Source organism: Aspergillus brunneoviolaceus (genome assembly GCF_003184695.1).
Source record: "Aspergillus brunneoviolaceus CBS 621.78 unplaced genomic scaffold BO95scaffold_5, whole genome shotgun sequence".
Lineage (NCBI taxonomy): Eukaryota > Fungi > Ascomycota > Eurotiomycetes > Eurotiales > Aspergillaceae > Aspergillus > Aspergillus brunneoviolaceus.
Window position 1 is genome coordinate 505,992 of NW_020290735.1, and position 12,298 is coordinate 518,289.

The 12,298-nt window shown below is 51.4% G+C and overlaps 5 protein-coding genes across 5 annotated transcripts; 3 read left to right on the top strand and 2 right to left on the bottom strand.

Moving 5' to 3' along the window:
* Positions 1 to 181: 181 nt before the first annotated feature.
* On the bottom strand, positions 182 to 2,355 carry BO95DRAFT_470514 (uncharacterized protein). Its single transcript, XM_025589523.1, has 4 exons — positions 1,937 to 2,355; positions 1,818 to 1,880; positions 893 to 1,761; positions 182 to 832 (listed from the first exon to the last, which is right to left on the bottom strand). The coding sequence occupies exons 1-4, from the start codon at positions 2,122 to 2,124 to the stop codon at positions 645 to 647; spliced, it is 1,308 nt and encodes a 435-aa protein (XP_025446854.1). The 5' UTR covers positions 2,125 to 2,355; the 3' UTR covers positions 182 to 644.
* Positions 2,356 to 2,688: 333 nt separating this feature from the next.
* BO95DRAFT_438699 (nucleoporin FG repeat-containing protein) lies at positions 2,689 to 4,682 on the top strand. The gene is made up of 3 exons (XM_025585578.1): positions 2,689 to 2,875; positions 3,026 to 3,460; positions 3,528 to 4,682. Exons 1-3 carry the CDS (start codon positions 2,808 to 2,810, stop codon positions 4,462 to 4,464), a joined length of 1,440 nt encoding a protein of 479 aa, XP_025446855.1. The 5' UTR covers positions 2,689 to 2,807; the 3' UTR covers positions 4,465 to 4,682.
* Positions 4,683 to 5,653: 971 nt separating this feature from the next.
* BO95DRAFT_197834 (TauD/TfdA dioxygenase family protein) lies at positions 5,654 to 7,229 on the top strand. The gene is made up of 4 exons (XM_025581008.1): positions 5,654 to 6,232; positions 6,291 to 6,410; positions 6,466 to 6,906; positions 6,962 to 7,229. Exons 1-4 carry the CDS (start codon positions 5,783 to 5,785, stop codon positions 7,139 to 7,141), a joined length of 1,191 nt encoding a protein of 396 aa, XP_025446856.1. The 5' UTR covers positions 5,654 to 5,782; the 3' UTR covers positions 7,142 to 7,229.
* Positions 7,230 to 7,470: 241 nt separating this feature from the next.
* Positions 7,471 to 9,794, top strand: BO95DRAFT_459378 (uncharacterized protein; the record flags this gene model as incomplete). The annotated part of the gene is made up of 2 exons (XM_025588642.1): positions 7,471 to 8,101; positions 8,158 to 9,794. The coding sequence occupies 2 exons, from the start codon at positions 7,471 to 7,473 to the stop codon at positions 9,792 to 9,794; spliced, it is 2,268 nt and encodes a 755-aa protein (XP_025446857.1).
* A 1,067-nt stretch (positions 9,795 to 10,861) lies between these two features.
* BO95DRAFT_352703 (uncharacterized protein) lies at positions 10,862 to 12,184 on the bottom strand (the record flags this gene model as incomplete). Its single annotated transcript, XM_025582146.1, has 4 exons — positions 10,862 to 11,115; positions 11,263 to 11,526; positions 11,621 to 12,051; positions 12,108 to 12,184. 4 exons carry the CDS (start codon positions 12,182 to 12,184, stop codon positions 10,862 to 10,864), a joined length of 1,026 nt encoding a protein of 341 aa, XP_025446858.1.
* Between the last annotated feature and the right edge of the window lie 114 nt (positions 12,185 to 12,298).

Consider the following 12,298-nt stretch of genomic DNA (forward strand, 5'->3'; position numbering starts at 1 on the left):
GTGAAAGAGATGAAGATAGAGGGGTGGAAGGAAGGGAAGAGAGCATGAGGAGGAAGAACAAGGGGGGGGGGATTATATAGTAAGTCTGAAATTGAAAAAGAAAATTGGGGTGTGTTAGTGAATATCGGGCCTTGAGGATTTTTAAATTATCAACACATTCACCCAATGTTTGAGGTTTCAGGTGTGATGGCTGATGGAAATTATCTCCCCTGGCAGAGCACTATTCACTTATAGCACGAAGGCTGCTACCAAAGACCGGTTGGAACAACGAAATAGGAAATCTTCATGCGGGCCACTTCAATCTCTTGGGAGATTGCGTGCCAGTAATAGAGGTAGAGCCATAGCCCAATGTTTTTTGTGTTGCAAATGGCTGACACGGCGCGTTCGTGATGGGCAAACTACAACTCCAGGTTGATAACTTTAGCTATCGGAGCCTAGCCGAGAAGCCTCTAGTAAAGGCCAGGCTACAGTAGCTTCGAAGATGCTTTTCATATGCAATTAATGCTGAGCTTCTCCTATATCCCTCCGATCTGATACTCACATCAACTCGTCCCGAAGCTGTGCCCCGACGAGGTAGGCTGATGTTGGCATCGAGTCCTAGGTCGAAGGTTCAATTTGATGAGATTCCCTTTCATCTAAGCGCCTCAACTCGTGACTGAATCGACATTGTTGCTATCGTTCAAGAACGGCATATACCAGACTTTCAGACTCCTGTCAGTCTGCGGATTAGGAGGCAGAATGCTGTCGTCAGGTTCGTCCGCAAAGTATCGTTGCCCTGAAGTTGTTGCAGCCACATTGCCTAAAGGATGCACCACAGTACTGCTTACTGACTCTACATGATGTTAGCAGAGAATCGTGCAACATGCTGTGGCAAGCAGCAACGCAGACTCACCATCATGAACCTTCCACTCCCACTTCGGTTCCTGTGCTCCAGGATTATACGTGGGGTTCTGCCAAACTCGCATGCAGCCGTCGGTTCCTCCCGCCCAGATCTCATGCGAATCTCCTTGGCCCGTGGCCACCACGTCGATCTTCATGCGTTGGTTAGTGAGAGCCTTGCGTCCTTGCAGCCACCCAAGCAGTTGGCCGGTCACTCGGATATCATAAACCAGGACGCCATCACTTTTGCGTTCGGCGACATAAAGATACCGTCCACAAGGACTCCATAAGAGTTGCGTGACCCCGCGCCCTCCTATGTGAGGATCTGCCTCTGTTTTCGCGATGCTGAATGTTCCCAGAGATTGCCCGCTTCCGTGCGAGTCATAGAGCCCGACGTGTCGCGTAAATGTCCCTGCAGCCAGGATGCCTTGTGCGCTTGGATCCACGGCCAGTGCAGAAATGATGCCCTTCATGCCAACACCACCGCCCACCACTTGTTTGCGCTTACTTGGTATGGTAGGCATCGTTGTGACAGGCCCGTCGTTTCCTGGTCGCGAAACATCGAACAGGCAGATGAGGCTGTCGGATCCAGTGAGGAATTGGGTGCCTCCTAAACTAGGTGGGTAGATCATTGAGTGGGGTGTAATGAAAGCCTCTGTCATGGGATTGACCAGCGAATAAGACGCCATCTGCATTGGCGCCAAAGCAGATGCCAGTCTAATTGGGTGGTCTCTCACGGAGGAAAGAAACAAGGTGGTGGAAGGGTCTTGGAGGGAGAAAAAAGGGTACATGGCCATGGCATATGTCGGTTCAGCAGAGGCCAGTGTCGAATAGGGTAAGAGGGGGATAGGTGATGGTCTCTCTTCAAGTAAGTCTGGTGGCCTACGGAAGAACTGTCAATTCATGGGTTTGAGACTCTTGGGGCACGAGATACTGACAATATATAGCTCCTGATATGATGGTCTGCCGAGTCGGTCATTAACGTAGTTCCATCAGCGGACCTGAGAGATTCCATTAGCCGTGATCTCAAGGGGGAAGGTGAAGAACGCGTTCATACCATTCGGCACTTTTGATGATATCTAAGTCAGAAAGCCTTGAAGCTGCTTGCGGCGTCCTCTCTCTCCGGCCATCTTGTTCCTGGCCGAAGGTACGTGTCTCCGTTCGGGGACTCTGCTCCTCATTTTCCGGCTTACTTGAGATGGCCACACAAAGAGGCTGTGAGGTAGTAGACTCATACTCAACCATCTTCCCGATATGAAGTTCAGAGCCTATTTGGGATCAGGCTAGGATGTGTTCGTGATAGGATATAATCAAGCAGGGCACATGCTGCAGGCCAAACAGGCGGCGTCAATTCTCAATGACTCCAGTCTCAAGAGCTGAGTGATCCAATGTCTATGAGGCTTATAGCACAAGATGAAAGGAGATCTCGCTTCGAGCGATGTATTTAATACGGAGGATGCGCTGGAAGAGGATAGGTGGATGCAGTTTCCCTGGCTGGAACAAGGGTGGTAGAATTGCTAGTGGAGACTGGTGGCCTTCCCAAGTGAGCCTCGAAGCAGTGATAAAGTCAAAGCTATGAAGTAAAGTCAATTCCTGAAGCTTGTACTATGTATCAATGTCAGTACCTCAGACTACTAGGTCGATAGTAAAAGTGAGGTCCTTCAGATGTGATATGGTTATCAGATTCCGATAAGCCAATGGTGAGCTGGGGCACGTCAGGGTCACGGGACCCCGGAGAAACTTGCCGGAAGTGAGGTTAGCTCCCGAGCAACCATCGCTGACTTGATTGTTTTCCACTCACCAATCCATCACTACCCATCCATTGCGGCGCAGATTGGCAGGTACAAAGCGCCATTTTCTTTGTTTGTGGATCATTTGTGCTTGAGCACTTGACATTCCGGTCTTTGCTGCCCCCCTCACAGTGCGCAATGTTCTCCGCAAAGCCTGCAGGCACTGGCACAGGCCTGTCCCTCAACACAGGTTCATCCAACCTCTTGTAAGAACCTTCCATCCAACTGCGCGTTGTTCCTGCCTACGTCTGATCGCGAATACATTTGCAACTCGAAAAATCAGTTGCTTCAATCATTCATTTCACTATGGTCGCGAAACCTGACTCAGATGAGCTAACCGAAAATTGCACAAATAGTGGCGGCGGCACCAACACACAAACTAGCTCTGCGACCACACCAGCAACCACGAGCACTTCCGGTGGCCTCTTCGGCAACCTGGGAGCGAACAACACAGCGCAGCCAAATCCAGCCGGGGGACTCTTTGGGAACTTGGGAGGTGGCACTACACAGCAATCGCAACCGTCCGGATCGAATCTGTTTGGCGGCCAGCAGCAAACGAACAATGCCACCACCGGCGGCGGCTTATTTGGCAACACGACAGCCACCACATCTCAGCCACAAACCGGTGGACTCTTTGGAGGAACCGCGGGCACTACCAACACTGCGCAAACTGGAACTACTGGCGGGGGGTTGTTTGGTGGTCTAGGCGGTGCTGCGACCACTCAAGCTCAATCCAAGCCGCTCTTCGGCGGCACTACAACCAACACTGCTACCACCGGAGGAGGTCTATTGTGAGTATCTACCTACCTTCTCCATAATCTAAGATGGTGATGCATCCTAACAGAAAGCCTGTTATAGCGGTGGCGCCACTCAGAACAATGCACAGCAAACTCAAGCTCAGAGACCTACACTTGGTCTGTTTGGCAACCAGAGCACCACTGCACAACAACCCGCGCAGCTCGGTGGCACCACCGTAATTCCCGGCGTCAAGATCGACGTCAGCAACATCCTCCCCACAACCAAGTATGAGAGTTGTGCGGATGAGATCAAGGCGGAGCTTGAGAGGTTCGATAATTACGTGCTGGGTCAGATCAAATTATGCAATGAAGTCTCGAACATGATTCCTACAATCGAGACACAGGGACAAAGCATACCACACGACGTGGACTTCGTTCAAGGGAAGCTTGAGACCATGCAACATGCCCTGGAAAACGATGCCAGGGAGATTGATCAGCTGCGCAATCTTGTATCGCGCGATGCGGCCGAGGCCCAGGTTGCATTCCGCGCCATCGACACCCTGAAACTACCCCTACAATATCAGTCTACCGGTGGAGCTGGTTGGTGGACGTCTCAGAACCAGAAGACCGATGCACAGACACTTCGCTCGACGCGTAAGAACACCCTGGCCCTTCCCGATGATGTTGAGAGCGATCCTGCCACTGCCACCAGCGTGAACGGGGTACCTGTCAACTTGGTGGATTACTTCTCCCAGCGTTCGGATGAGATGGGAGTTGTGCTCGAGCGCTACACTCAAAGTCTGAAGGAGATCGAGGACCACCTTCACGGAGTTGAGTCTACTCTGGAACGACAGATTCATGACTTTGTGGCGGCGCGGAGTCGTGATGGACCGGCGTCTGGAACCCCCAAGTCCATAGTCAACGATCTTGCTACCGTGCTTAGCGACGTGGAAGCTGGTATCTTAGGTGTTGCCGGGCGCCTCGGCGGCGTGACCGAGCAGGTGCAGGAAGTTGTCCTGGGTCCTCCTTCGGCCGCTGATGGCAGGCTCAACCTCTGAAGGACGGGTTCTACTTGATACGTACTTGCTCTGTCGGCGCTGAGTCTTTGTTTTTCTCATTGTACAATATAATGTTCTTGGCGACGGTGAAAAGCAAGGGATCATGGCACTTTTGTCTGTTTGGGTTAGCATGGTTTTAATGAGGAGTTCTTTGTGTGATGCAATACAGGGCTAGGGGCGCCGCCGGCATATCATAATGGAATGCAATATAAATTCAAGATTGATGATCTCTGGACTCGAAGGATCTGGTGGCTGAATGGAAAGAATAGACTACGTGTCTTATCAAGAATAACTGGGCCCTGTATAAGCCTAATGGAAATTGCTATCTGGAGAACAGAGTATTGATAGTAATATCGAAAAGATGAGGTCCGACGGAGGTCAAGTTAAGGCCGGGCGGTAAGGGGGAAAACGCAAGAGGGCGGCAAACTGGCGTGATCGCACCTCATCCCCGGATCCACCTTCTTAGCCTCATTCCCCGTCTTATCAATCAGTCGGACTGGGTTTACTCACTCGGCATCAGTCGGCTTTGCTGGGGTGTCATCATGACATATGCGACGATACTACTTCTCCGCTAGCTTGTGATACCGACTGTGAGTTCTGAGAATTGGTTGCATCCCTTTATCTCGATACCCCATCCAAATGATCGCCTGTTGACTCACCCCAGCACCAGCACTAGGATCTATGATCTGCGAGGCGGAAGAACCCCCGAGCGCCGCCCCCCTGAATCTAGAACAGCTTCCTGCTTCTACCACCACCACAACATGAAACCATGTCCACGTCTCCAAATGTCGGTGTGACGCTGCCAATTGACGACGCAGCGCATGTACTTGCCATCTGCTCTCTCAGATTCACTTGTGAGGTATGATGGCGGACAATTCCATCTATCCAGTCGCAAGCTGGGTCGATGTCCTTCCCCACAGTTTCCAGTCGCGATGACGCGATCGGCGCCGAATCTGTGGCGCCCGGGGGCTTCGGAATGTTTTCTGGAACCCGTCGTCCCATGGTTGCTTCAGGGCTAGCTATCCTGCGGTATCCGGCCTCTTGGGTGATTTTGCCCATCGATGGTGCAATACATTGTCCGTAACATCAGCCCGGTTTGGAGATGAGTCTTACTGCTCCCAGCACGTCTGCTGACAATTAGGTTGGGGAACCAGCCTGCTCCTGCCTCATGCCTATATATGAGCAACAACTCCTAACCTCACCTGTATTCCATAATAAGTTCTTTGCAATACTACCATCTTCTCCTTGTGCATCTACACATGCTTAAATTCTCAGTTGCATTTCTGCTATAGAGTTCATTTTCTTTCTATCCTTAACCATGGCGCCCTCGTTGGTGGACCCTCTTCCCTCCCAGGATCTCAGATCCATCTCTATCACCAAGAAGCAGCACATCGCCGGCAACAAATTCGGCTACCAGCCGGGAAGGACGACTGTGGAAAACCACGAAAATTATACGTACCAAGACTTGCTACCGGCCTTTCCAGACCTTCACTGGGCACCATTAGAAGAGATCCCTCATGAGGACAGAGGGCTTCATGGAGACCCCGATTTCCGGAACCTTCTCCAAGATGCGACAGATGTTTTTGACTACACTCCAAAGATCGGCACGGAAGTTCATGGTGTCAATCTTGCCAAATTGACAGACGCTCAGAAGGATGATCTCGCCCGTTTGGTTGCTGTCCGTGGCGTGGTCTTCTTCCGTGATCAGGATGACCTGGATATTGACGCCCAGCGTGACCTGGGCAGGCATTTCGGCAAATTGCACAAGGTATGAAGCCAATTTCTCATGGTGTCTTGAAGCTCATCGATCTAATGATTACTACCAGCATGCCACCACAGCCGTTCCTAGAAAGGAAGGATTGGAGGATATTCATGTCGTCTATGCAGGCGATAATGCTGCCGACCAACGGGCAATGTTCACGCCTAGCTTTCTGTGGCACTCAGATGTATGTGGCATGCATTGCCTTTGCGTATCAGTCGCAGCCTACTGACTGGTAACAGGTGACCTATGAAGTTCAACCCCCCTCGTACACATCCCTCAAGGTTCTTACTGGCCCCCCTCGGGGAGGCGGTGGAGATACCCTGTGGACATCTCAATATGCAGCATACGATGCACTTTCATCTCATATGCAAACATATCTCAAGGGCTTGACAGCTCTTCACTCTGCCGAAATGCAGGCCTCCGACTCCAGAGCCCTTGGGCGAACGGTTCGTCGTGAGCCTGTCACAACAGAGCATCCATTGATCAGGACCAACCCTGTCACTGGTTGGAACAGTCTCTTCTTCAACCCTGGCTTCGTGACGAAGATTGTCGGGATCCCCAAGACAGAAAGTGATGCTATCATCCGCTACCTCACCGAAGTAATTGCAACAACACAAGAGATGCACGCTCGCTTCCAATGGAACAAGAATGACGTGGCCATTTGGGACAACCGAACAACAGTAAGTAGCCGCTTTCCTGGCTTGATAACTACCAAATTGCTAATGATCTCGACAGAATCATTCAGCCTCTTATGGGTTTGCTCCTCACCGTCGTCATGCAGTCCGAGTTGCATCCCATGCTGAGCGCCCGGTGTTGGACCCAGCAGGGAGATCGCAGGAGGAGGAGTACATCGCTCGTTACAACCTCCCTCCTGTCAACAAGGATGGATCCCGTCAGTCCAACTACAACGACTGAAGAAGGTTATCATTGAAGGTGCTTTCAATTTATGAATATTGTGGAGATCTGGCGTTACTTCGTTTGCTATTTTTTATTGTCAGACAAAGACTGCAAGAGCGGGCTCTTTATGCAGACTTGAAGACTGGGGTCATTGCAGTTCTAGCGTCTTGATCCACAGAATCCAGCGAGTTTATCATGTCATTGAAGCCGGAGCGTTACATGGGCTCTTGTCATTTACTATGAGCGTTTGCGGGGCACGTGGCCAGGGACCACCTCCTTCCTTCCTCAACCATCTACTGATACCAACTAATTCAATCATTACCATTGACTTTTGACTGTTCGTCCTCATGGCCCATTCCATAAACTCTGCAGTGCTAGAGTATGCCCGGTTTCATGGAATAGCAAGTAGCTATACAGACGTGGATCCCCTCGAGCATGTACAGGAGAGCTGTGTCGCAATTCCTGATCTTCTCTCAAACTCCCTTTCCCAGTTCCGAGACCACCTTGACAAGGTGCACACATCTCTCGAACAAAGCCTCTATCATGAGAAGCTAGACCTTAAGAAAGAAAGCGCATTTTTCCTTGCATCCGCTCTTCGAAAGATCGAACCGACCGACATCGAAAGTCACTGGGAGAGTATCCTGCCGTCATGGGATCGTTACGATAAGCTGAAAGTGGAGACACCAATCTTTACCAATGACGAGGAAAAAGGTCCACCTATTGGTGCAAGACCTGTCTGTTACGGTCTCGACGATTTCCATCTCAGTCCATTGGAGGACGAAATCAGCGATCGCGATGTGGTTTTAGCGAGGGGCTTGGTACATGGGATAGACACCTCCGGTGAGAACATCCGAGAGGAGAAGCTTGACTGTTCGAAGGGTGCATTGCGTTTGATACAGGAGGCTCGAAAGAGCTTTGATCTTCGCTTTAAGGACCTCGAAAATTTATTGTGGAATGAATTGGGCTTAAAGGAGGCGGGTCTATGTCTCTCGTCTTGCTCGCATTTGTTGCGTGCTGACTTCTACAGGTTCAAGCTTCACGTTCACGTTCAAACTCCCCCGACCTTCTCCCTGTCAACGATGACCAGTTCTCTGATGGGGAGGAATCGTTCCCCTTCGCTAACGAGAGTCATTTCAGCTTCAGCATACCTGCAGAAAATGATGACGGAGCCTCGGAGGACCCTTGGAACGTGGATGCGAGGGTCAACGATTCAACACATAACCTGCTAGATAGAACCCCGAATGTGCGAAAGGAATCTGATCAACCACACTTGCACCAGTCTCACACCTCACCGCCTATTGAGGATGATATCGATTTGTCTGACTGTGTGGTGACTCAACATAAGTCACTGCAGGACCGCGAAGTTTCTTCCTATGCCAGTCAGCTCTCGACAAGCGATGGGGAGTCCACCCATGGCATCTCTCAAGTGACGTATACTGAGATAACTGATAACATTGCTACATCTGACTGCCTCCCTTATAAAGAAAAGGTCTATCCCGTCAATACTCCTCCAGCTAGCGACGTCTTTGCTCAAGAGCTCAGAGTCCAACCCCAGAATACGCGTACAGACTGCAATCATATACGACAAGTGCAGTCGAACTCGCAAGGGCTAGGTTCGACAACTGAAGAGCAGTCCACGTCGTTGGCGAAAAGCCCTGTCTATGCAAGGGAAAGAAGCGATCATATGAGGATAGAGGTCACAAAAATGCCAGAGAATTTATCGGAGCGCCATGAGATACACAGTGACTACATACCCATCCGTGATGTCGAAACTCCTTTCGGCCACACATCGCTCCGCAAGAGCTCATGTCTACCACAAAAGCGTAAATCCAGTAATGGTGGAACGCCCTCAAAAAGGAGATCTTCATTGGGAAGGCATAATAAGCTGTCTTCAGGCATTAAGAGACCTGAGACTCTGCATTTAGTGGCCTCCTCGAACCTAGGCTCCTTGGTCTCGTTTATGCAGGTCAGGGGACTTAATACGAAAAAGTCCGTGACGCAAATTCCCAATTTCGGCTCGCCAGCCCTCAAAGCAAAGGTTGGGGAAACAGCACCGGTCACTCCACTGCCCGAGGAAAAGGCGTCCATTTCCTTGGATCTCGCTCAGCAAGTCCCTCTTGCTCCACAAAATCTGTCGGGTGGCTTGAGATTGACGCTATCAACCCGGCTTCTCAGAAGTCACCCAGATGTTGTGCGTCACCTCGAAGCGAGCGATCTTGTCAACTCAATAGACTATATTGATCCTGAAGAAGATACATCAGCCACTGCGTCGAGTGCTGGACACTCTTTCGAACACGCCGACATAACTATAGCTGCCACAACGGCACTCATGCTAACGAACACCCAAGCCACCACGCAGCTGTTCTTACCAGGACATAGATCTAGCATACCAGACAGTAGCGGCAACATCAACTCGCCTCTTCGCGAAAGGGTCTTCTTGCTTGCAAAGACGTACAAGATCGTGTATGTTCTCATATGCCACAGCAACCCAGCATACAGCTCTACTGGAGATCTTTTGCTACACAAGAACATCCTGAGATCTGTGACATCTTTCATCGCTTTCTGTGACTCTCTTTCGGACTTCTCTAACGTTCAGTCATTGTTGATTCTAGCATGTCCTGATACTATTGTTAGCTGGATTTCTGCAATCGCAGGCAAATGCCAAACTTGATATGCTGCTTACGTTCGTCAGACACCCGTCCTTTATCTACTTCATAGTGTCTTGTCTTGACTTATGTAATTGCACAATCTCAAACCTCTAATTAAAGCGTAATATTAAAGAAAGAGACCCTGAGATGTAGTCACATTTTCGCGAAATGCTCCTCTGATGCGGGTCATACAGTTCTTGGGTCAGGCAAGGAGACGGTATTCGAGAATCTATTCCCCCTATCCGCCGTTTCAAAACCAGTTGCTTTGATCAACTCATCAGATCACTTCTGTAATAATTGATCTCTAACCAGTGCTTGAGAGCTGCCAATGACTCTGAACCATGGGCCACTGTGATGAGCTGTCACTGTATCAAATTACGAGTCATGGGACAGACACAACCGTTGAATGCGTCAAGTACAGTACAATCGTTAGCTTTACAGATCAGAGAACCCCAGTTCAGCCCCACATTTTCCTCGAGTGTACCATGTATACGTATTCCTTGCTCACGGTCCCCGAGTAACAAGGTCATCCGTATAATTAGCAAGGTACATATATACACAAGCACAATATACCACCTCCCTCCCTTTCCCCCGAAACGCCGGACGTAAGTCCTAAATCAGCCTGCATGCGTCACACACACCAAAGCAACTTGCAATAGACAATAGACAACCCAGGGAAATCTGGTCCCACCACACCAAACCTTGTTTCCACCCCCCACCACCCCTTACTTAGCTACGCTACCGATTCTCCAAGAGGGGGCTCCTGTAATGCAAGTGTAGGGCTACAGCCCCGTACTGTCGAAGTATGGCCTCACGCTCGGAGGCTCCCCGGGGTAGCCGGCATGGCGCAGATGTCCTCCGTCGGCTTTGGACAGTAGGTCCCCGTCCCTGTCCCTGTCCCTGGCTGCAGGGCCACCGACAAGAAAAGGATTATTCGGTCCGCCGTCGGCTCCGAACCGCGCGAGCAGCACGCTGTCGTGCGGGAGCGTCGAGGATCCGGTCGTTGGGCGCGTGCTGGAGCCGCCGCCTCCACTTCCACCACCTAGCCGGGTGCGGTGCTGGGTACTCGTCCCGCCTGGAAATCTCAAAATCAGTATCTTCTTTCTCGGGAGAAGTGGGATCTCGGCATGACCGTACGATGTCGCGGATCCCCCTGTAACCGCCCCGGCGGCAGCGGAGGAGGCATAGCCACCGCATCCGCGTTCTGTTTCTGTTTCTGTTTCTGGATCTGCGTCGCCGCCCCCTTCGAGCTCCCCGTTCCGCTGCGTTGGTGGCGGTGCAGCTGTTCCACGCCCTCACGGTCGACCGGGTACCGGTGCAGGGGCGTCTGCGGGGGCATCGAGGCTCCCAGTGTCGTGTGCGTGTGCGTGGGCATGTGCATGTGCATGTGCATTGGGAGACTCGCTGCACCTGCACCTGCTGCTGCTGCTGCTGCTGCTGCTGGGGGACCAGAACTTGTAAGAGCGAATGGCGACGGTGGCAGTACGTTACTCTGGTGTGACTGTGACTGCGGCAGAGGAGGAAGAGGCAGAGGCAGCGAGTTCAGCGTCTGATGGACCGAGTCCGTCGCTGCGGTCTGCATCTGCGACTTCATGGCGCGCGATTTCAACAAGTTGTACAGGTTGGTGATCTGCGTGAAGCGGGTGCATTTCTCGCGGTACATGTCGACGAGCTCTTGGTTCTTTTTGCGGAGTTGGTCTTGCGTCGTTTGCATGTCTGGTTGCCAAGGGTGAGGTGTTGGTATCTGGTTTTGGTCTTGAAGGGTGCTGGGTGCTGGGTGCTGGGTGCTGGGAGTTTGGGAGCTGAGGCGGGAGGTGGTGGCTTGGAATTGAAATTGGGAGTGGCTCACCTGATATTCGTGCTTGTAGGGCAGAGATCTCCGAGTTGGCGTTGTGGATGACCTTGTCCATCTGGGTGTTGAGGTTGGTGTATTTCTCGGTGAGGGTCTTTCCGAGGAACTCTTGGTAGAAGCTGGAAGAGTGGTCTGTTAGTGATGGGGTCTCGAGGAGGTTCTTACGTGCTGGGGCGAGGAAGAACGCGCACACTTCCTGAGTGGTCTGGTACGTCCAGAACAGCAGGGCCCGGCCGGCGCATTCCATGATCGTGTTCGGGTCCAGTCCGCTGAGCACGCTCGTCTTGTAGTCTTCGGACGGGTTGAGGATGGTGGCGACCGCGTCGTCTGGATTGACGAGGATGGTTTGGCAGGCTGGGCAACGACGGTCGACTGACGTTGGATGTGAAAGACCTAGATTGCTGGCACATTGGAGACAGAAGATGTGTCTCCGAAAGGGTCAGTGACGGAGGTGGTGGAAAGTTGAAACTGCTGTTGGACTTACGAGCAGGTCGTGACGACTGCTCTCTCTTTCAGCTGGGCTCGACATTTGAGGGAATTGCATCGAAGGTAAAAATCCATTGTTGACAATTCTCTAGTTCCCTAGGTCGTGTAGATTGAAAAAGGCTGAGAGTGGTTGTATGAAGCTGCGCGAAAGCTAGATCAGGAAGGCATTCGAATGCACGCAGTATGGAA

Bases quoted from the DNA above. Each gene is read 5' to 3' on its own strand.
- BO95DRAFT_470514 (XM_025589523.1), bottom strand. From the start codon at position 2,124: ATGGTTGAGTATGAGTCTACTACCTCACAGCCTCTTTGTGTGGCCATC. The intron at 1,881-1,936 runs GTATGAACGCGT...GGAATCTCTCAG, and splicing joins ATCATCAAAAGTGCCGAATG to GTCCGCTGATGGAACTACGT. The intron at 1,762-1,817 runs GTCAGTATCTCG...GTTCTTCCGTAG, and splicing joins CATATCAGGAGCTATATATT to GCCACCAGACTTACTTGAAG.
- BO95DRAFT_438699 (XM_025585578.1), top strand. From the start codon at position 2,808: ATGTTCTCCGCAAAGCCTGCAGGCACTGGCACAGGCCTGTCCCTCAAC. The intron at 2,876-3,025 runs GTAAGAACCTTC...TTGCACAAATAG, and splicing joins ACAGGTTCATCCAACCTCTT to TGGCGGCGGCACCAACACAC. The intron at 3,461-3,527 runs GTGAGTATCTAC...AGCCTGTTATAG, and splicing joins ACCACCGGAGGAGGTCTATT to CGGTGGCGCCACTCAGAACA.
- BO95DRAFT_197834 (XM_025581008.1), top strand. From the start codon at position 5,783: ATGGCGCCCTCGTTGGTGGACCCTCTTCCCTCCCAGGATCTCAGATCC. The intron at 6,233-6,290 runs GTATGAAGCCAA...GATTACTACCAG, and splicing joins ATTTCGGCAAATTGCACAAG to CATGCCACCACAGCCGTTCC. The intron at 6,907-6,961 runs GTAAGTAGCCGC...TGATCTCGACAG, and splicing joins TTTGGGACAACCGAACAACA to AATCATTCAGCCTCTTATGG.